The 23,209-nt window shown below is 42.6% G+C and overlaps 1 protein-coding gene and 1 long non-coding RNA gene across 2 annotated transcripts in view; one reads left to right on the top strand and one right to left on the bottom strand.

Moving 5' to 3' along the window:
- The window catches only part of LOC121584098 (coiled-coil domain-containing protein 60-like), a 65,903-nt gene extending 63,299 nt beyond the window's left edge, over positions 1 to 2,604 (top strand). Inside the window, exon 13 of the mRNA XM_041899928.1 lies at positions 1,457 to 2,604. Within this exon, the coding sequence (XP_041755862.1) occupies positions 1,457 to 1,549 (93 nt within the window). The 3' untranslated portion in view covers positions 1,550 to 2,604. The remainder of the gene's footprint in view (positions 1 to 1,456) is intronic.
- Positions 2,605 to 17,407: 14,803 nt separating this feature from the next.
- On the bottom strand, positions 17,408 to 22,180 carry LOC121584097. The gene is made up of 3 exons (XR_006003657.1): positions 22,073 to 22,180; positions 21,522 to 21,591; positions 17,408 to 17,448 (listed from the first exon to the last, which is right to left on the bottom strand). It is a non-coding gene; the product is annotated as an uncharacterized LOC121584097 (long non-coding RNA).
- Between the last annotated feature and the right edge of the window lie 1,029 nt (positions 22,181 to 23,209).

Raw genomic sequence — 23,209 nt, 5'->3', positions numbered from 1 at the left:
GCCAACAAAGGGTATATAACAAAGTATTGAGAAACTTTTGTTATTGACCAAATACTTATTTTACACCATAATTTGCAAATAAATTCATTAAAAATCCTACAATGTGATTTTCTGGATTTTTTTTCTCATTTTGTCTGTCATAGTTGACGTGTACCTATGATGAAAATTACAGGCCTCTCTCATCTTTTTAAGTGGGAGAACTTGCACAATTGGTGGCTGACTAAATACTTTTTTTCCCCACTGTATTACATTTTGATTGTCTATATAGAGCTTTTAATTTTTGTAAAAGTGTGTTACATTGTAAGGCAAGAATTCACCTCATCCACCACAGTTATTCAGCACCCACCTGGGTGATGCACAGCAGCTGGGCAGACACATTGTAGGACACTAGACCAGGGTTCCCCAACTGGAGGCCCGCGGGTGGTTTTATACAAATGTAAGCAAGGTTTGAAATTATTATGTTATAGTCAAATATTATATCTGTTTGGGCTTCTTGCGGTCAATTTGCAGTCTAGAAATTATTTGTAATTATGTTCCGGTCCCCCAACCATCTGCTTAAGAAAAAATCGGCCTGCAGCTGAATCTGCACTAGACAGTACATCCCTCTCCACCCCACCATCCAACCCAACATGTTGAGACTAATGATTAGGTACAGACTGCTACCCCTCCACACGCACGCACGCACGCACACACACACACACACACACACACACACACACACACACACACACACACACACAACCTGGCCATGGATGATGATGACAGCCTTAGAACAGAATAAGATAATAACAGGAATTCAGAGTGATAAATACATGGCAAGTAAAACAAAAACACTATAGTAAATACTACAGTAATGACCCCAAAAACACTACAGTAAATACTACAGTATACTAGTCAGCAAAAACGTTACAGTAAGTACTACAAGCCGCATAAAAACTACAATAATTACTATAGTATATATTACAGTTTTATTTTACTACATTATTTATACTATAGTTAACTGTAAATACTACAGTATTCACTGTAGTGTTTTTGCAGACTTAAGTGCGCAAAAAAACTCCAGTGAAGGCCGCAAAAACAATACAGTGAATACTATAGTATTTACAGTATATCATAGTATAATATAGTATTCTTTCATGTGGGCATAGGAGAACCCTTTTTGGTTCCAGGTAGAACTCTTTTTGGTTCCAGGTATAACCCTTTTGGGTTCCATGTAGAACCCTCTGTGGAAAGGCTTCTACATGTAACCCAAAAGGTTCTACCTGGAACCAAAAGGGTTATTCAAAGGGGACAGACAAATAACCGTTTTAGATTGTAGATAGCGCCTTTTATTCTAAGTGTGTAGTATGCTTTGGAACTGTGCATGGTAACTCTCTCTCTCTCTCTCTCTCTCTCTCTCTCTCTCTCTCTCTCTCTCTCTCTCTCTCTCTCTCTCTCTCTCTCTCTCTCTCTCTAGATAGCCAGGGAGCATGTTGTCCACATGTCCAGAGAGGACTATGACTCATGGCTCCTCTCCAGGGTCACTCAGCCACAGCAGCAGGACCACTAACCCTAACACTGACCCACACTCTACACATTTTTACTAATACCAGGAAAATGTGACCACCACAGAGGAATGACCCACCCCCCCAAAATACACACACACTCATGCATGCTTGCATGCACACGCAAATATGCTCACACATGCATGAATGCACTCATACATAAATACACACACACACAGACACACACACACCGTGGCCATGGATGATGATGACCCACACATACATGAAGGCTAGTAAGATATAGTTGCCCATAGTCTCTGAACTGACTTAAGGTTAGGTTTTGGGGGAGGTTAAGCTGATCCTAGGTCTGTGATCCCACAGGCAACTCCAATCCAGAGTCTTCCTCCTTTTTATCCATTGTGGGAACCAGGGCTCACATTTCACATCCACTTGTTCTCCGTTTCCCTTTTGTTTACGTTTCAAACAAACTTAAATCATGTCTCCCACGGGAGGATACGCTTCCCTGAGCCATCAAATACCTCCCTGTCCTTGTGCCGTCCCCTTATCCCTTCTCCCTCCCTCCGCCAGTCCTCTCTTCCTCCCTTCTCTTCCCTTTCCACCACCACCCTTTACCTCGCCGTCCTCCTACCATCCTCTTATCCCCCCCTCTCTCCCTCTCCAGTTCCCACCACATCCACCACCCTTCCCTCCCCACAAACATCCCAAACAACAATAAAAGATAGCGTGTTGTTGTCTGTTATTGAAATCAGCCCAATGCCACGCCCATACAGGCTCAGCTCCAGCCTAACCCTTACCCCCTGCCTTGTCTGTTGGATAGCCCTTTTATTGGGGAATAAAAGAGCCTGACCCAATGCTCTTTGCCTCCTGTTAGATAAAGATAATGAACTCTGCCTGGAAACAATTGTTTGTTGAAAGTTGCTGTGAATGCAGTGTTTCAACAGCTGTCCGTAGAGGATTTCACAAAATCATGAATGTGATCATTAAAACAATAATGATTATAAGGTTACAATTATTTGATTCTGTCTGTGGCACTATATGTAATTTCTCTGTAGGAATATGACTAAATGTTGCGATGGCAATAAAATAACTGTTATCATCATGTGTGTTTTTTCCCATGTTTATTTTCAGCAGATAACTGTAGCTTTCTTATCCTCTGTGATAAGCTGTTGTGTTTTCTCTCTCTTTGGATGGTTGGATTGAGGGAGGGAGCTGGAGCAGGTAGGGGGGTCAAAGGCTTTGTAGACTCCCAGAGGGGAGAGCGGGAGAAGGGCGAGAGGAGGGGCGGAAGGGGAGAACAGGAGACGGGAATGGAGGAGAGAAGGCGAAGGGGGGAGGGGAGCGAGAACGGGTGTCGATCGCACATTTCAGGAATGCCACACAGTCTGAGTTTGAACACCAGAGCTTAACGTCAAATTAGGGGGAGGGGTAGACACATGCTCTCTCATTCTAACCTCTCATTCAGGTTAAGTTCTGAGCATACGGTCTAAATCACACTGGTACACTCTTAGAAAAAAGGGTTCTAAAAGTGTTATTTGGCTGTCCCCATAAGAGAACCCTTTTGGGTTCCATGTAGAACCCTTTACATAGAGGGTTCTACATGGAACCCAAAAGGGTTCTACCTGGAACCAAAAAAGGTTATTCAAAGGGTTCTCGTATGGGGAAAGCCAAATAACCTTTTTCAGTTCTAGATAGCACCTTTTTTTCTAAGTGTAGGGTCAGGCATTTGTCCTTGATCATGTGATCTGATCTAGGAACAAAGTCTGATGCTTAGTTTTACCGGTCTAGGTCATGACCTCAGGAAAAAACAACTAGAAAACCCACACATTTGTGTGCTGGTTGGAGCCCTTGGTAATCAACAGAGAATATAAAGTACTGTAAATTGCAACGTTCTGGTTTGCAAATTTTCGTCAGTCTGTGTCCTTGTGCCTTTTTAGCCCACTGTATCAATAGCACAACAACCAAGCTGGCTGTGGAAAATTCAATATTTACATTACAATATTTACTTTACAATTACCTGCAGGCCACTCTATTCCAGGGGTGTAGGCACGGGTGGGTCTGGGTGGGCCCGGGCCCACCCACCGGGGAGCCAGGCCCACCCACTCAGATTGAGCAAAAAAATATATATATATTTTTAAAAGTATTTTGTTATGCTCTTAACTTGTCAGTGTTCCAAACGGGACATTATTTGTATTTGTATCTAAACATGCAAACACAATCATATAGAACTCATAGCAAGCAGTGCACTGGGCTAGTCAGATTTGATTAAATAAAACAGAACGGATGAACTGGAATGACATTCACTCTCACAGGATGGGTTGCTAAAAAGAACTAACTGAAAGCCACACCCCCAATAAGCCTTAAATATGACTGTATTGAGGCATTTGTCACTGTGCTTCCATGGCTATATGCAGCATGCCACTGCCTATTTCATATGTTCATTTAGCGAACAACACAGCTCATAATACAGTGCCTTTATCACAGTCAACACACCTGTATTTTAGCTTTAATTAGCTTTAAAAATGCTAAGTTTTCTCTCTGCCCCATGGTAAAATGTGTAGAAATGCAGGAAATTAGCTTTAAAACAGCAACATTGTCTCTCAGCCTCAATTCGAACTGTGTAGAATAGCATCAGCCTCATGTCAAAATGTGTAGAATAGATTAGCTATAAAACTACACATTTTTCTCTTTGCCCCATGGCAAAACTGCAGGAAGTTAGCTGCTACCACCCAAATTCACCAACGGATTTCTGGCTACGCCACTGCTCTATTCATGCTTACAGTTGTGAAAGTTTCAGAACGGGAGAGAGAAAAGCGTGTTTGTACAGACTGGAGAGGTTACAAAAACAAAAGGCTGGCCACCGGTGATGTGAAATGTAGTGTTGTGTCAAATATATTTTAACATAAACTACTGATGTTTGGTGAAAAACATACATAACTCTCAATAAATAAAAACATTTCTGTGAGAAATGTGTTGGTTGCAGGAAATGTAATTAAGCCTGTGTTCCTGCCATTTTATTAATATGTAATCCTACTGAAATGAATGTGAGTGGATGTGAAATCCTACTGAAATGAATGTGAGTGGATGTGAAATCCTACTGAAATGAATGTGAGTGGATGTGAAATCCTACTGAAATGAATGTGAGTGGATGTGAAATCCTACTGAAATGAATGTGAGTGGATGTGAAATCCTACTGAAATGAATGTGAGTGGATGTGAAATCCTACTGAAATGAATGTGAGTGGATGTGAAGCCATAGAAACAACAACCTGGATGACAAACTGTATAGTAGGGAGGAGATGATTTAATGTCTAATTCCTGTGTCACAGTTCATATGGTATCATGACCAAAGTATATCTGTTCCATGTGTGTAGTTCCATTTTCCTGGAAGGCCTTTTGGCCCAATGGATGAAAGGTTCCACTCCATCGGCCCTTTGCACAGGTAGACTTTATCTTATCACTACTAACAGAGTTGAGGGCACCGTGGACTGTTCAGTCAGTATTTACTCACTGGCAATGCCTGCATTAATTTCTAACCAATCTAAGCTTTTCAAATCAAATCAAATCAAATTGTATTTGTCACATACACGTGTTTAGCAGATGTTATTGCGGGTGTAACGAAATGCTTGTGCTTCTAGCTCCGACAGTTCAGTAATATCTAACAAGTAATATCTAACAATTTCACAACATATACCCAATACAGTGGCTTGCGAAAGTATTCACCCCCCTTGGCATTTTTCCTATTTTGTTGCCTTATAACCTGGAATTAAAATGGATTTTGGGGGGGTTTGATTTACACCACATGCCTACCACTTTGAAGATGCAAAATATGTTTTATTGTGAAACAAACAAGAAATAAGACAATAAAACAGAAAACTTGAGCGTGCATAACTATTCACCCCCCCGAAAGTCAATACTTTGTAGAGACACCTTTTGCAGCAATTACAGCTGCAAGTCTCTTGGGGTATGTCTCTATAAGCTTGGCGCATCTAGCCACTGGGATTTATGCCCATTCTTCAAGGCAAAACTGCTCCAGCTCCTTCAAGTTGAATGGGTTCCGCTGGTGTACATACCACATATTCTCAATTGGATTGAGGTCTGGGCTTTGACTAGGCCATTCCAAGACATTTAAATGTTTCCCCTTAAACCACTCAAGTGTTGCTTTAGCAGTATGCTAAAGCTGGAAGGTGATCCTCCGTCCCAGTCTCAAATCTCTGGAAGACTGAAACAGGTTTCCCTCAAGAATTTCCCTGTATTTAACGCCATCCATCATTCCTTCAATTCTGACCCGTTTCCCAGTCCCTCCCGATGAAAAACATCCCCACAGCATGATGCTGCCACCACCATGCTTCACTGTGGGGATGGTGTTCTCAGGGTGATGAGAGGTTTTGGGTTTGCGCCAGACGTTTTCCTTGATGGCCAAAAGCTTAATGTTAGTCTCATCTGACCAGAGTACCTTCTTCCATATGTTTGGGGAGTCTCCCACATGCCTTTTGCTTATTTTTTCTTTAAGCAATGGCTTTTTTCTGGCCACTTTTCCGTAAAGCCCAGCTCTGTGGAGTATACGGCTTAAAGTGGTCCTATGGACAGATACCCCATCTCCGCTGTGGAGCTTTGCAGTTCCTTCAGGGTTATCTTTGGTCTCTTTGTTGCCTCTCTGATTAATGCCTTCCTTGCCTGGTCCGTGAGTTTTGGTGGGCGGCCCTCTCTTGGCAGGTTTGTTGTGGTGCCATATTCTTTCCATTTCTTAATAATGGATTTAATGGTGCTCCGTGGGATGTTCAAAGTTTCGGATATGTTTTTATAACCCAACCCTGATCTGTACTTCTCCACAACTTTGTCCCTGACCTGTTTGGAGAGCTCCTTGGTCTTCATCGTGCCACTTGCTTGGTGGTGCAGACTCTGGGGCCTTTCAGAGCAGGTGTATATATACTGAGATCATGTGACACTTAAATTGCACACAGGTGGACTTTATTTAACTAATTATGTGACTTCTGAAGGTAATTGGTTGCAACAGATCTTATTTAGGGGCTTCATAGCAAAGGGGTTGAATACATATGCACGCACCACTTTTCCGTTATTTATTTTTTAGAATTTTTATAAAGTTATTTTTTTCATTTCACTTTTATGTGTATGTCCATTACATGAAATACAAAAAATGAAATACAAACAAGCAATGACAGAGCGGTATGGACTAAGATACAGTAGAATATTATAGAATACAGTATATACAGTGGGGCAAAAAAGTATTTAGTCAGCCACCAATTGTGCAAGTTCTCCCACTTAAAAAGATGAGAGAGGCCTGTAATTTTCATCATAGGTACACGTCAACTATGACAGACAAATTGAGAAAAAAAAATCCAGAAAATCCCATTGTAGGATTTTTAATGAATTTATTTGCAAATTATGGTGGAAAATAAGTATTTGGTCACCTACAAACAAGCAAGATTTCTGGCTCTCACAGACCTGTAACTTCTTCTTTAAGAGGCTCCTCTGTCCTCCACTCGTTACCTGTATTAATGGCACCTGTTTGAACTTGTTATCAGTATAAAAGACACCTGTCCACAACCTCAAACAGTCACACTCCAAACTTCACAATGGCCAAGACCAAAGAGCTGTCAAAGGACACCAAAAACAAAATTGTAGACCTGCACCAGGCTGGGAAGACTGAATCTGCAACAGGTAAGCAGCTTGGTTTGAAGAAATCAACTGTGGGAGCAATTATTAGGAAATGGAAGACATACAAGACCACTGATAATCTCCCTCGATCTGGGGCTCCATGCAAGATCTCACCCCGTGGGGTCAAAATGATCACAAGAACGGTGAGCAAAAATCCCAGAACCACACGGGGGACCTAGTGAATGACCTGCTGAGAGCTGGGACCAAAGTAACAAAGCCAACCATCAGTAACACACTACGCCGCCAGGGACTCAAATCCTGCAGTGCGAGACGTGTCCCCCCTGCTTAAGCCAGTACATGTCCAGGCCCGTCTGAAGTGCATTTGGATGATCCAGAAGAGGATTGGGAGAATGTCATATGGTCAGATGAAACCAAAATATAACTTTTTGGTAAAAACTCAACTCGTCATGTTTGGAGGACAAAGAATGCTGAGTTGCATCCAAAGAACACCATACCTACTGTGAAGCATGGGGTTGGAAACATCATGCTTTGGGGCTGTTTTTTCTGCAAAGGGACCAGGACGACTGATCCGTGTAAAGGAAAGAATGAATGGGGCCATGTATCGTGAGATTTTGAGTGAAACCCTCCTTCCATCAGCAAGGGCATTGAAGATGAAACGTGGCTGGGTCTTTCAGCATGACAATGATCCCAAACACACCGCCCGGGCAACGAAGGAGTGGCTTCGTAAGAAGCATTTCAAGGTCCTGGAGTGGCCTAGCCAGTCTCCAGATCTCAACCCCATAGAAAATATTTGGAGGGAGTTGAAAGTCTGTGTTGCCCAGCGACAGCCCCAAAACATCACTGCTCTAGAGGAGATCTGCATGGAGGAATGGGCCAAAATACCAGCAACAGTGTGTGAAAACCTTGTGAAGACTTACAGAAAACGTTTGACCTGTGTCATTGCCAACAAAGGGTATATAACAAAGTATTGAGAAACTTTTGTTATTGACCAAATACTTATTTTCCACCATCATATGCCAATAAATTCATTAAAAATCCTACAATGTGATTTTCTGGATTTTTTTTTCTATTTTTGTCTGTCATAGTTGACGTGTACCTATGATGAAAATTACAGGCCTCTCTCATCTTTTTAAGTGGGAGAACTTGCACAATTGGTGGCTGACTAAATACTTTTTTTCCCCACTGTACATATGAGATGAGTAATGCAAGATATGTAAACATTATTAAAGTGACTAGTGTTCCATTTCTTAAAGTGGCCAGTGATTTCAATAGGCAGCAGCAGCCTCTAATATGCTAGTGATGGCTATTTAACAGTCGGATGGCCTTTAGATAGAATATGTTTTTCATTCTCTTGGTTCCAGCTTTGATGCATCTGTACAGACCTCACCTTCTGGATGATAGCGGGGTGAACAGGCAGTGGCTCAGGTGGTTGATCTCCTTGATGATATTTTTGGCCTTCCTGTGACATCAGGTGCAGTAGGTGTCCTGGAGGGTGGGTAGTTTGCCCTCGGTGTTTGGCAGACTGCACCACCCTCTGGAGAGCCTTGCGGTTGTGGGCGGTGCAGTTGCCGTACCAGGCGGTGATAAAGCCCGACAGGATGAGTTTTTCCATGGACATTTAGTAAAGGAACACTGTTGTAGAAGTATTGGAGAGTAGAATGATTGTGACAAGTTCAACCAAGTCCAACCTAATGTCACAAATGTCACTCTTATCCAAGTTCAAAGTGACATGACGCTCACTCACAAGCTAGCTAGCCAGGCGCCATTGACCTGAAGGCTATCTTCACAGCTAAGAGACTGAATTAGCCTAGTTAAAGTAAAGTACACATGTGCCACATTCACAGCTGAGAGAGGCAGACAGAAACCACTGTTGTACACCGGCTAGTATGGTGATATATTCTGTGACCTTAACTTATGGTTAAAACAAATTAACCATGTTGTTTGTGTTCATAGGTGGTGCAATGGATGTTGTTTATTATAAGCAGAATGTTTGGCTTTTATCTAGGCCTAGTTTTTTATCTGTAGAATATGACCCCATTGAAATCCTTCCAGTACGAGTTGTTTATGTTTAGTGCCCTTCCAAGTCATAGATAAAACAGATCATTAGTCCAAAGAGAATACCTATTTATCTTTGACTCAACGTAGAATTGTTTGATATTGCAACAGTTCATTGACTTTGAGTAATACAAACTAGTGCACTGACACAAGCTAGTCTCTACAGGATGTGTCCTGTGATGTTAGTGGGTGGTCTAGATGAAAATTAAACAAAGCGAGAAGAAATAAGAGGCAAGCAAATATCATTGAAGATCCTATCTTTATTGAATACATGGTTGTGTGTGTGTGAGTGTGTTGACTGAATGTAACTGTCTCCATGTGTTATTCACCACAGGCACAGTCAGGCACTTAAAAACAAGCCACAAGGGGTTTTCTGTTTATAGAAACAGTGAACGAGAGAGAAAAGTTAAAGAAACAGTGACAGGCTGTTTCTCCCCCTCCTTCCTCCCCATTCCTCTGCCATTTGCTCAGTTACTTTACTGCCCTGTTGGTCAAACAGTCAAGCATCTTAGCCTAGAGAAAATTATATTTTTCTAGATGAAAGTGACATTTTCCTAGATAGAAAGAGAACCCAGAATTTGAATATTGTCCTGGTGTGTGATCTGATATGGTGCTAGCACTGCTAGGTATGACAGTAGGTGTTGCTGTGGTACGGACTGGGGGTTGGAGTAACTGAAAGTTAAAATACTGTTTATATCAAAACACATTTAGCTGGTGTTTAGGTATGTGGTTCCTATCCTCAAGGATAGAAGAGCTTGATGCAGTTTTGTGTTTTTGTTAGGTGGTTTTAGCTTTCATGTGGGTTCCGTCAGAACAATTATAGCCATACTGTTGGTTTACCAGAGAGACTCTACTGTGACGTGGGTTTCAAAGGGAGACGTTGTTATACTGTGGGGGAGGTTTTGGTTTGAAGAGAGATTCTGTAGCTTTCCAACAGACAGGCAGGCTGCTTCTCGTTCTAGCAGAGTAGACCGCCACATGTACAGAAAGTGAAATCATGGCGATGCAGGAGTGTGTATTAGAGTGAGGAGGGGGAGGAGTCTACCGTGTCCGGAAGCGACTTCACCATTCATTTTCTGGATTCAGGTTCAATCAAACATAGTTTTAAACTTTGTTTTACTATTGACAGTTACAGCTGATTTTGGGATTGTATATCGATTCGCTCATCTGATGTATTCGTTTCAGTCTCTGAATTGTTTGATCAAACTTTTCACCGCCAGCTCCTGATATAAGGGCATCAAAACTACAATCTGTGTACTGAATTAGCCTAGTGCGCATATGCGCCCGGCTATATCCTGTCATTCATTTGCTAGTTATACAATCATGGATCCAAGAAATTAGTTGGAAAGAAACTTGAATTTTTGTTTTGTTTTGTTGAATAGTCATGACTGGGTCGAGCTAAGTCGTCTCTTAAGACAAAGGTGGCAAAGGATATAATTGCTACTTAACACGGATCCAAGTTCAGTTTTGATATCCACCGGCGTCATTGGGGTAGGGCAGGGGTGTCAAACTCATTTTAGCTCAGGGGCCACATGGAGGAAAATCTATTCCCAAGTGGGCCGGACCGGAGAAATCATGGTATATATAACTTAAAAACAACAACTTCAGATTGTTTTCTTTGTTTTAATACGATCAACATACAACATAAAGCTGGAGCCTGAGGACAGTGTGTCCAAAATAGTACAAGCACAACATCACTATTAATCATAAAACACGTCTGGACAACATGCTCCCTGGCTATCTGAAGAGAGAGAGAGAGAGAGAGAGAGAGAGAGAGAGAGAGAGAGAGAGAGAGAGAGAGAGAGAGAGAGAGAGAGAGAGAGAGAGAGAGAGAGAGAGAGAGAGAGAGAGAGAGAGAGAGAGAGAGAGAGAGAGAGAGAGAGAGAGAGAGAGAGAGAGAGAGAGGGAGGGAGAGAGAGGAGGGAGGGAGGGCGGGCGAGCGAAGAGAGAGAGAGAGAGGGAGGGAGGGAGGGAGGGAGAGAGAGAGGGAGGGAGGGAGGGAGGGAGGGAGAGAGAGAGAGAGTTACCACGCACAGTTCCAAAGCATACTACACACTTAGAATAAAAGGCGCTATCTAGAATCTAAAACGGTTATTTGTCTGTCCCCTTTGAATAACCCTTTTGGTTCCAGGTAGAACAGGGGTGTCAAACTCATTTTAGCTCAGGGGCCACATGGAGGAAAATCTATTCCCAAGTGGGCCGGACCGGAAAAATCATGGTATATATAATTTAAAAACAACAACTTCAGATTGTTTTCTTTGTTTTAATTCGATCAACATACAACATAAAGCTGGAGCCTGAGGACAGTGTGTCCAAAATAGTACAAGCACAACATCACTATTAATCATAAAACACGTCAAGTTTATTTGAAAATTCTAAAGAAAAAGAACACACAAACACACAATGCCTCAGTGATTAACAGAACTGTTTCACAGATCACAGAACTATATCAGGGTGTCATTTCTCAGGCAGAAATGTAGATAAAAATAATGAAATCCTGTTCCCCAAACAAGTGCAAGAACCACAGAGTCAAGAATAGGTTAAATATACAAATAAAATAAAATCAATTAAAAACAATAGCACATCAACATAAAAACATATAAACATAAAGCTGGAGCCTGAGGACAGTGTCCAAAAGCACAACATCACTATTAATCATAAAACACCTCAAGTTATTTGAAAGTTCTGAGGACAAAGAACACACAAACACACAATGCCTCAGTGATTAACATAACTGTTTCACAGATCACAGAACTATATCAGGGTGTCATTTCTCAGGCAGAGATGTAGATAAAAATAATGAAATCCTGTTCCCCAAACAAGTGCAAGAACCACAGAGTCAAGAATAGGTTAAATATACAAATAAAATAAAAACAATTAAAAACAATAGCACATCAACATAAAAACATATAAACATAAAGCTGGAGCCTGAGGACAGTGTACAAAAGCACAACATCACTATAAATCATAAAACACCTCAAGTTATTTGAAAGTTCTGAGGACAAAGAACACACAAACACACAATGCCTAAGTGATTCACAGAAGTATATCACAGATCACAGAACTATATCAGGGTGTCATTTCTCAGGCAGAAATGTAGATAAAAATAATGAAATCCTGTTCCCCAAACAAGTGCAAGAACCACAGAGTCAAGAATAGGTTAAATATACAAATAAAATAAAATCAATTAAAAACAATAGCACATCAACATAAAAACATATAAACATAAATCTGAAAGCGTTGCTCAAACTCCCGTAACAGTCCCGTTATTTTATCTTTGAACCGCTTCATGTCTGCCACATGTTGGGTCGCGCAAACATTTTTCAGACAGGGGAAGTGAGCTGCATCACCCCCGGCAAGTTGCGTCTCCCACAATGACAGCTTCAACTTGAAAGAACGTATGCTGTCATAATACTGCGTGACAACTTTGTTGCGCCCTTGCAGCTGTTTGTTCAAGTTATTCAGGTGCTCTGTAACATCCACCATAAATGCAAGGTCCTGCATCCATTCTGCGGAATGAAATTCTAACACTGGTTTGCCCTTTTCTTCCATGAACTGTTCAATTTCTTCTCTTAAATCAAAGAAACGCCTCAGCACAGCACCTCGGCTTAACCATCTTACCTCAGTGTGGTATGGCAGGCCATAGATGTGGTCTTTCTCTCTGAGAAGGCTGTCAAACTGACGGTGATTCAGGCTTCTGGATCGGATGAAATTAACAGTTTGGATGACCACCTTCATGACGTTATGCATCTTTAATGACTTGCAACACAAAGCCTCCTGGTGCAAAATACAGTGAAAAGTCAAAAAATCACGTCCTCCATTTGCAGATTGCACTTTCTCTCTGAACTTTGTCACAACGCCTGCTTTTTTCCCGATCATTGAGGGCGCACCATCTGTAGCCAGGCTGACAGCGCGGGACCAGTCCACTCCGACCCTGTCCAGCGCGCCGACGGAAGTGCGGTAAAAATATCAGCTGCTGTCGTTGTATCTGTCATCGGCACCAACTCCACGAACTCCTCGGTGACGGTCAATGTGACATCAACTCCGCGGATGAAAATGGCCAGTTGTGCAACATCTGTAATGTCCGTGCTTTCATCAATTGCAACCGAAAACGCAATAAATGACTTTACTTTTTGCTTCAACTGGCTGTCCAAATCCACTGAAAGATTGGAAATCCTGTCTGCAACTGTGGCTGATATATCTTGTCAGGCTGATATTTGCAAAAGCCTGCCGCTTTTCAGGGCACACAATCTCCGCTGCCTTCATCATGCATGTTTTTACAAATTCACCCTCACTAAATGGTTTTGAAGCCACTGCGATTTCATTAGCAATGAGGTAGCTAGCTTTCACTGCAGCGTCACTGATGTCTCGGCTGTGAGTAAACACAGACTGCTGTTTCTTCAGACCCGCCAACAGTTCATTCACCTTCTCTCATCTCCGCTGTCCTTGAAAGTTGTCATATTTGTCGGCATGAAGACTCACATAGTGGCGACGAAGGTTATATTCTTTCAGCACTGCAACATGCTCTGAACACACCAAACATACAGCTTTCCCATTCAATTCAGTGAATAAATAGGATGACCATTTTTCTTGGAACACTCTGCACTCTGCGTCCACTTTTCTCTTTTTTGACAGAGACATATTGGGGCAATGAGGGTGCCAAAGCACATAATGTTAAAAGTAGAAGCCGTAATAAATATCGCGGGCAAAACAAAGTAGCTCATTGGCTGCACGTGCTTGACCTACTTGCTCTGCCCCGGTATAAACAGTTTGCTTGCTTAACACAATTGCTATTGCGCCATCCAGTGGACGCAATTGGAACAGCAGTTTATTTTATTGAAAAATTGCAGCGCATTTTTATTTTTTTCTAAATCATCTCGCGGGCCGGATTAAACCCGTTTGTGGGCCTGATCCGGCCCGCGGGCCGGACGTTTGACACCCCTGGGGTAGGGTTAGCTGGACATTTTTGACTGGTCTTAGAACTGTGACAACAGGCAGCCTCTCCCCGGTTAGCTCGATGGGCTAGGTAGTGATTTTGTCCCTTTAACCTTTTTTAAACTGACTATCGTATTATATCTGACTTTATTAGTATAATGAGTAAAATTATGTGGATATATTGAAGCAACATCTCAAGACATCAGTCAGGAAGTTAAAGCTTGGTCGCAAATGGTTCTTCCAAATGGACAATGACCCCAAGCATACTTCCAAAGTTGTGGCAAAATGGCTTAAGGACAACAAAGTCAAGGTATTGGAGTGGCCATCACAAAGCCCTGACCTCAATCCTATAGAAAATATGTGGGCAGAACTGAAAAAGCGTGTGCGAGCAAGGAGGCCTTCAAATCTGACTCAGTTACACCAGCTCTGTCAAGAGGAATGGGCCAAAATTCACCCAACTTATTGTTTGACCCAATTTAAACAATTTAAAGGCAATGCTACCAAATACTAATTGAGTGTATGTAAACTTCTGACCCACTGGGAATGTGATGAAAGAAATAAAAGCTGAAATAAATCATTCTCTCTACTATTATTCTGACATTTCACATTCTTAAAATAAAGTGGTGATCCTAACTGACCTAAGACAGGGAATTTTTACTAGGATTAAATGTCAGGAATTGTGAAAAACTGAGTTTAAATGTATTTGGCTAAGGTGTATGTAAACTTCTGACTTCAACTGTATATACAGTATATATATATATATATATATATATATATATATATATATATATATATACAGTACCAGTCAAAAGTTTGGATACCCCTTCTCATTCAAGGGTTTTTCTTTATTTTTACTATTTTCTACATTGTAGAATAATAGTGAAGACATCAAAACTATGAAATAACACATATGGAATCATGTAGTAACCAAAAAAGTGTTAAACAAATCAAAATATATTTTATATTTGAGATTCTTCAAATAGCCAACCTTTGCCTTGATGACAGCTTTGTACACTCTTGGGATTCTCTCAACCAGCTTCATAAGGGAGTCACCTGGAATGCATTTCAATCAACAGGTGTGCCTTTTTAAAAGTTAATTTGTGGAATTTATTTCCTTCTTAATGCGTTTGAGCCAATCAGTTGTGTTGTGACAAGGTAGGGGTGGTATACAGAAGATAGCCCAATTTGGTAAAATACCAAGTACATACTATGGCAAGAACAGCTCAAATAAGCAAAGAGAAACGACAGTCCATCATTACTTTAAGACATGAAGGTCAGTGAGTCCAGAAAATTTCAAGAACTTTGAAAGTTTCTTCAAGTGCAGTCGCAAAAACCATCAAGCACTATGATGAAACAGGCTGTCATGAGGACCGCCACAGGAAAGGAAGACCCAGAGTTACCTCTGCTGCAGAGGATAAGTTCATTAGACTTAACTGCACCTCAGATTCTAGCCCAAATAAATGCTTCACAAAGATCAAGTAACAAACACATCTCAACATCAACTGTTCAGAGGGGACTGTGTGAATCAGGCCTTCATGGTCGAATTGCTGCACAGAAACCACTACTAAAGGACACCGATAAGAAGAAGAGACTTGCTTGGGCCAAGAAACACGAGCAATGGACATTAGACCGGTGGAGTCCAAATCTGAGATTTTTTGTGATTTATTTAGAATTCACGGCACACTTAACCAGCATGGCTACCACAGCATTCGGCAGCGGTTCATCCGACCTCAACCCAATTGAGATGGTTTGGGATGAGTTGGACCGCAGAGTAAAGGAAAAGCAGCCAACAAGTGCTCAGCATATGTGGGAACTCCTTCTAGACTTAGAAAAACATTCCAGGTGAAGCTGGCTGAGAGAATACCAAGAGTGCGCAAAGCTGTCATCAAGGCAAAGGGTGGCTACTTTGAAGAATCTCAAATATAAAATATATTTTGATTTGTTTTGGATACTATATGATTTCATATGTGTTATTTCATAGTTTTGATGTCTTCACTATTATTCTACAATGTAGGAAATAGTAAAAATAAAGATAAACCCTTGAATGAGTAGGTGTATCCACATTTTTGACTGGTACTGTATATATATATAATGACACAGCTAATACTTAGAGGAGCGGGTTCATTTGTCAAGCACATACAGTACATACAGCACATACAGCACATACAGCACATACAGCACATACAGTACATACAGCACATACAGCACATACAGCACATACAGTACATACAGTACATACAGTACATACAGCACATACAGTACATACAGTACATACAGCACATACAGCACATACAGCACATACAGTACATACAGTACATACAGCACATACAGCACATAGAGTACATACAGTACATACAGCACATACAGTACATACAGTACATACAGCACATACAGTACATACAGCACATTTACATTTACATTTACGTCATTTAGCAGACAATTTATGATAGCCAGTGGGACAACCACTCCTTTTATTTGTAATTTTTTTATTTGTTTTATGGGGGGTGTGGGGGGGGTAGAAGGATTACTTTTATACTATTCCAGGTATTCCTTAAAGAGGTAGGGTTTCAAGTGTCTCTGGAAGGTGGTCAGTGACTCCGCTGTCCTGACGTCGTGGGGGAGCTTGTTCCACCATTGGGGTGCCAGAGCAGCGAATAGCTTTGACTGGGCTGAGCGGGAACTGTGCTTCCGTAGAGGTAGGGGGGCTAGCAGGCCAGAGGTGGATGAACGTAGTGCCCTCGTTTGGGTGTAGGTCTAATCAGAGCCTGAAGCTAAGGAGGTGCCGTTCCCCTCACAGCTCCGTAGGCAAGCTCCATGGTCTTGTAGTAGATGCGAGCCTCAACTGGAAGCCAGTGGAGTGTGCGGAGGAGCGGGGTGATTGGGAAGGTTGAACACCAGACGGACTGCAGCGTTCTGGATAAGTTGTATGGGTTTAATGGCACAGGCAGGGAGCCCAGCCAACAGCGAGTTGCAGTAATCCAGACGGGAGATGACAAGTGCCTGGATTAGGACCTGTGCCGCTTCTGTGTAAGGTTGGGTCGTACTCTGTGAATGTTGTAGAGCATGAACCTGCAGGATCGGGTCACCGCTTTGATGTTAGCAGAGAATGACAGGGTGTTGGTCAGGGTCACGCCAAGGTTCTTTGCACTCTAGGAAGAGGACACAATGGAGTTGCCAACCGTGATGGCATGATCATGGAGCGGGCAGTCCTTCCCCGGGAGGAAGAGAAGCTCCGTCTTGCCGAGGTTCAGCTTGAGGTGGTGATCCGACATCCACACTGATATGTCTGCCAGACATGCAGAGATGCAATTCGCCACCTGGTTATCAGAAGGGGGAAAGGAGAAAATTAATTGTGTGTCTTCTGCGTAGCAATGATAGGAGAGACCATGTGGGGATATGACAGAGCCAAGTGACTTGGTGTATAGAGAGAATAGGAGAGGGCCTAGAACTGAGCCCTGGGGGACACCAGCGGTGAGAGCACGTGGTGCGGAGACAGATTCTCGCCACGCCACCTGGTAGGAGCGACCTGTCAGGTAGGACACAATCCAAGAGTGAGCACTTAAACAACACAATGTAACTCCAAGTCAATCACACTTCTGTGAAATCAAACTGTCCACTTAGGAAGCAACACTGATTGACAATACATTTCACATGCTGTTGTGCAAATGGAATAGACAACAGGTGGAAATTATAGGCAATTAGCAAGACACCCCCAATAAAGAGTGGTTCTGCAGGTGGTGACCACAGACCACTTCTCAGTTCCTATGCTTCCTGGCTGATGTTTTGGTCACTTTTGAATGCTGGTGGTGCTTTCACTCTAGTGGTAGCATGAGACGGAGTCTACAACCCAGACAAGTGGCTCAGGTAGTGCAGCTGTGGCAAGAAGGTTTGCTGTGTCTGTCAGCGTAGTGTCCAGAGCATGGAGGCGCTACCAGGAGACAGGCCAGTACATCAGGAGACGTGGAGGAGGCCGTAGGAGGGCAACAACCCAGCAGCAGGACCACTACCTCTGCCTTTATGCAAGGAGGAGCAGGAGGAGCACTGCCAGAGCCCTGCAAAATGACCTCCAGCAGGCCACAAATGTGCATGTGTCTGCTCAAACAGTCAGAAACAGACTCCATGAGGGTGGTATGAGGGCCCGACGTCCACAGGTGGGGGTTGTGCTTACAGCCCAACACCGTGCAGGACGTCTGGCATTTGCCAGAGAACACCAAGATTGGCAAATTCGCCACTGGCGCCCTGTGCTCTTCACAGATGAAAGCAGGTTCACATTGAGCACATTTGACAGATCCGTGGAGAACGTTCTGCTGCCTGCAACATCCTCCAGCATGACCGGTTTGGCGGTGGGTCAGTCATGGTGTGGGGTGGAATTTCTTTGGGGGGCCGCACAGCCCTCCATGTGCTCACCAGAGGTAGCCTGACTGCCATTAGGTAACGAGATGAGATCCTCAGACCCCTTGTGAGATCATATGCTGGTGCGGTTGGCCCTGGGTTCCTCCAAATGCAAGACAATGCTAGACCTCATGTGGCTGGAGTGTGTCAGCAGTTCCTGCAAGAGGAAGGCATTGATGCTATGGACTGGCCCGCCCGTTCCCCAGACCTGAATCCAATTGAGCACATCTGGGACATCATGTCCCGCTCCATCCACCAACGCCACGTTGCACCACAGACTGTCCAGGAGTTGGCAGATGCTTTAGTCCAGGTCTGGGAGGAGATCCCTCAGGAGACCATCCGCCACCTCATCAGAAAAATGCCCAGGCGTTGTAGGGAGGTCATACAGGCACGTGGAAGCCACACACACTACTGAGCCTCATTTTACCTTGTTTTAAGGACATTACATCAAAGTTGGATCAGCCTGTAGTGTGGTTTTCCACTAAAATTTTGAGTGTGACTCCAAATTCAGACCTCCATAGGTTGATACATTTGATTTCCATTGATAATTTTTGTGTGATTTTGTTGTCAGCACATTCAACTATGTAAAGAAAAAATTATTTAATACGATTATTTCATTCATTCAGATCTAGGATGTGTTATTTTAGTGTTCCCTTTATTTTTTGAGCAGTGTACATGGTTTAATCTTTACTCGACACCATATAAAGATGAAGCCAAGCTTACCTCCCGCTTAGATGGAGTATTTTCATGTCATGACATTTGATTTGTCAGCTCAAAGTAGATAACACATTTCCTATATTCAAATGTGTGGTGACTGTTTTTACTCTCAACAAAACCACACCCCCCAAGTAATAATATTTTCCTTGTTGTTATCGCTGATAGTATACCACAGGACCCCACAATGAGCTCTGTATACAGTTTGTGATTATTACTGTTTGGAAAACAACAGGACTCTGTTGCAATTGTTTGTAACCATTAGAGTTTTGTTCAACCATTAAGTATGCTATACAAAACAATATTACAAACGCCTCAGTATGTGATCATGTTTCAACTATGAATTGATTTCCTTTCCCTGTGTGGTGGTTTGCCTTGGCTAATGAAATGACACTGAGTAGAAATAGCAGGCAAGACTGTGAGAGGGCTCATTGTTGCCAGGGGTAACAGTGGATAAGGGGCTCTTATTGTTGTTGTTTTTGGTGAGGGGGCTGGAGAGTCTGCCACCTCGACAGAGAAACACACACTCGCACACACACACTGTTGAGGGGGTCTGCGTCACAAGGCACACATACATACATTTACATGTTATATTGTTGTCGTTTAGCAGACGCGATTTACAGTTAGTGCATCCATCTTAAGATAGCTAGGTGGGACAACCACATATCACAGTCATAGTAAGTACATTTTTCCTCAATAAAGTAGCTATCAGCAAAGTCAGAGGTAGTAAGAGGGGAAAGAGTCAAGTGCGAGTGTTAGTTCACGAAAGGCTTCTTTTTGAGGGGTGAGGAGGGGGTGCTGTGGGATTATTTAAGATACTCTTTGAAGAGGTCGGGTTTCACACATGCCACCTCGACAGCGAGAGAGAGGAGAGAGAGAGTGGGGGACAGAGAGAGAGAGAGGTGGACCGCGTCAGAAGAACTCGTCGTTGTGAGTCAATGACCCAGACCCTCTTGCCTTCCTTGTTTCCATACACTCACCCTCTGTCTGGTTTGTCCTTTAACATTCTTGCGTTGATCTTTCTTGCACATTGGTTTCTTGCAAGTTCACACATGCATGTCGATTTCCATGACAACTTAAAGACACGTGTAGGACAGTGGAGGCTGCTGAGGGGAGGACGGCTCATAATAATGGCTGAAATGGAGTTAATGGAATGGTATCAAACATATCAAACACATGGCTTTCATGTATTTGATAGCATTCCATTCACTCCATTCCAGCCATAATACTCCGTTCCAACCATTATTATGAGTCGTCCTCCCATCAGCAGCCTCCACTGGTGTAGGATCATAATGATGATAGACGCTAAAGCTGACAATAAGCAGTCAAACTTCACGTTCATGTCTCTTTTCATGCAACTGTCTACTTCTTCTCTATTCTAGTTATACAGGCTATACAAAACACTACTTTTCTCTATATTGTCACTAAATTTAGCGCTGATGAGCTCACCTCGCCTATGAGTCATTTATGGGGGTTTGAACTGTTTTGTTCTCCTCAGCAGACCATTACAGCGAGGCTGACCATACGACAGACAGATGTTGTTGTGTTAGGTGAGCAGAATTTCCAGTCTGAATCATTCATAAAGTAGAGGGCTAATACTGAATAGCCTGAATACCAGGGATTAAGATCTGCCTGGCTTCTCAACGGTGGAAAACCAATCACCACGCTTTGACAAAGGTCAAAGGGGTTCTGGACTGAGGGTGGTTTTCATTCCCCTCTCTCTCTCTCTCTCTCTCTCTCTCTCTCTCTCTCTCTCTCTCTCTCTCTCTCTCTCTCTCCCCCCTCTTTCTCAATCTCTTTCTCAATCTCTATGTCTTCCTTTCTCGTTTAGGTCAGAACTTTGATGCTAGAACACACTGTCTGGCCTCACACCCACGCACACACACATACACACACAGACCACTCACATGGGGGCTTTAGTATCACATGGTTTTTCTCCCTCCCCAGGCTTTCTGGCCCACTTTTAAATAATGAGCCTCTCTGTTTGATCTCCTCCTCTGTTCATTCCTCCTCTGACTTGGTGAAAACCCTGTTCTTCCTCTCTGATTCGGGGAAAACCCTGTTCTTCCTCTTCCGTCTCATTTTCGGGAAACCCTTGCTATGAGGATGGCAAAACAACTTCACTTCCTCAATCCGCTCTGAAGGTTTTCTGCAGCTGCAGTGAAGGAGATAAGTGCTCTACCGCTCTCACTGCTGTTCTTAGACAAATGTTTTCTATTAGAACGCACTCTGAAAAGCTGTTTGAAACTGTTGCCTAAAAAGGTATTGGATCTTGAATGCTCACCGTGGAGAATGAAGATGGTCATTTACCCTAGCCAGGCAGCTGCCCATGGTGTGTAGACCTAGCAATCCTCCTTATAGAACACACACACACACACACACACACACACACACACAGAAACATGAGCCCTACTGTAGGATTTATCCAAACCCATGCAAAGGTGACCACAGTGTCATATTAACAAGTCGAATTGGTAGGCCTCTAATTTAAGCGTGACCTTTATCATCCAGCGCTGTGTGACATCATACTGTACACGGAAAGACTCAGAGGTCCTGAGGTTTACCTGCTCTTTACAGTCTCCACACCAGGCTAACTGTTAAAAACGAACCCTGTTGTAACCTGGTAGCAGTTTGTTCCAGTTTGGATATCAGCGCATATAAGGAAGAATACAACACAACCCTAGTTCTGCTTAAACCCACTTGTCGTTGTCTTGCTAAACATGGCCATGACATATCGTTGTTAAATACAGTAATTGTCAGACATTCAGACTGTCAACAACTGGTTTCACCACAAGAACATTTGAATGAAAGCGAGAATTGATAGTAATTTTTTACCTTAAGTTTCAGTAGAACAGCTGTGAGCTAGTTTTATTCTCTGTTGTGGTTGAGAGTAGGAGAGGGGAAATGTGCTCTGCCTCTGCTGCTAACCACACTCTTCAGAAGAAGTTCACAGTCACTACGTGTCAAAAGCACCACTAGCGGTTCCACACACTGCAGACTAGTAGTAGGCTAAGGTACCACAAAGAAAGAGTACAAAATGGACAACGTTCTGAATAAGAATAAGGTACATTTTCTAAACTTCTGCCTCTACATAGTACCAGTGTTGTTGTTAACCCACATGGTGAATATGCTCCTACAGATGCAGATCTAGGATGTGTTTACCCATAAATCCTAACCTTGGGGGAAATGCAAAGCAGATGCAGAACTGACCTGAGACACACAGGTGACTACGGTGCTACACTGTTGTTGTTTCCCCAGTCCCCTCCCTGATCTATACTCGTTCACAAGCAGCAGGAGACAAAACAGACAGACAGTGAGAGACAGACACTAAAGAGTTAAGATCAATTACATCAGCAGTGTATTTGAATAGCTGATCTAATCAGCTAGTACAGTGATAGGGCTCTATTCTGAACGAGTAACAGGCGGACCCTCTATACATAATAATAGGGCGTTCTATTCACGTCCCCAGGACTTTTGACAACCTGGTCTCAGCACATTTTTTATTATTTTGTACGTAAATCAACAACACTCCATTTAGTATGATATGTTCCGTTTCGTGTGATATGTTCCGTTTCTTATGGTATGTATAAATTTGTGGATGTTCAACACCCATTTTGTATGATATGTTACGATTTATAATTCGTATTATATTACGAATTTGCAAAACGTACAATAATGTTTACGAACTTGTAAACTTACAATATGTTACACATTTGCAATGCTATGTTAGCTAGCCTAGGGGTTAGGGTTACGGGTTAGGGTTAAGTTTAGGTTAAAGAGTTAAGGTTAGGGGAAGGGTTAACTAAAAGTGTTAGGGTTATGGGAAGGGTTAGCTAACATGCTAAAAAGTATTAAGTAGTTGAAAAGTTGCTAATTAGCTAAAATGCTAAAGTTGTCCAACCTTTGGGTTGCTAGACATTCGCGTTATACGTCAACTCATCCACCAGACCAACCACCCTACTTTAATTTAGA

The sequence above is a fragment of the Coregonus clupeaformis genome, chromosome 16, assembly GCF_020615455.1.
Source record: "Coregonus clupeaformis isolate EN_2021a chromosome 16, ASM2061545v1, whole genome shotgun sequence".
Classification (NCBI taxonomy): Eukaryota; Metazoa; Chordata; class Actinopteri; order Salmoniformes; family Salmonidae; genus Coregonus; species Coregonus clupeaformis.
The sequence above is the reverse complement of the archived record's forward strand: the minus strand, read 5'-3'. Positions and strand labels throughout refer to the sequence as shown.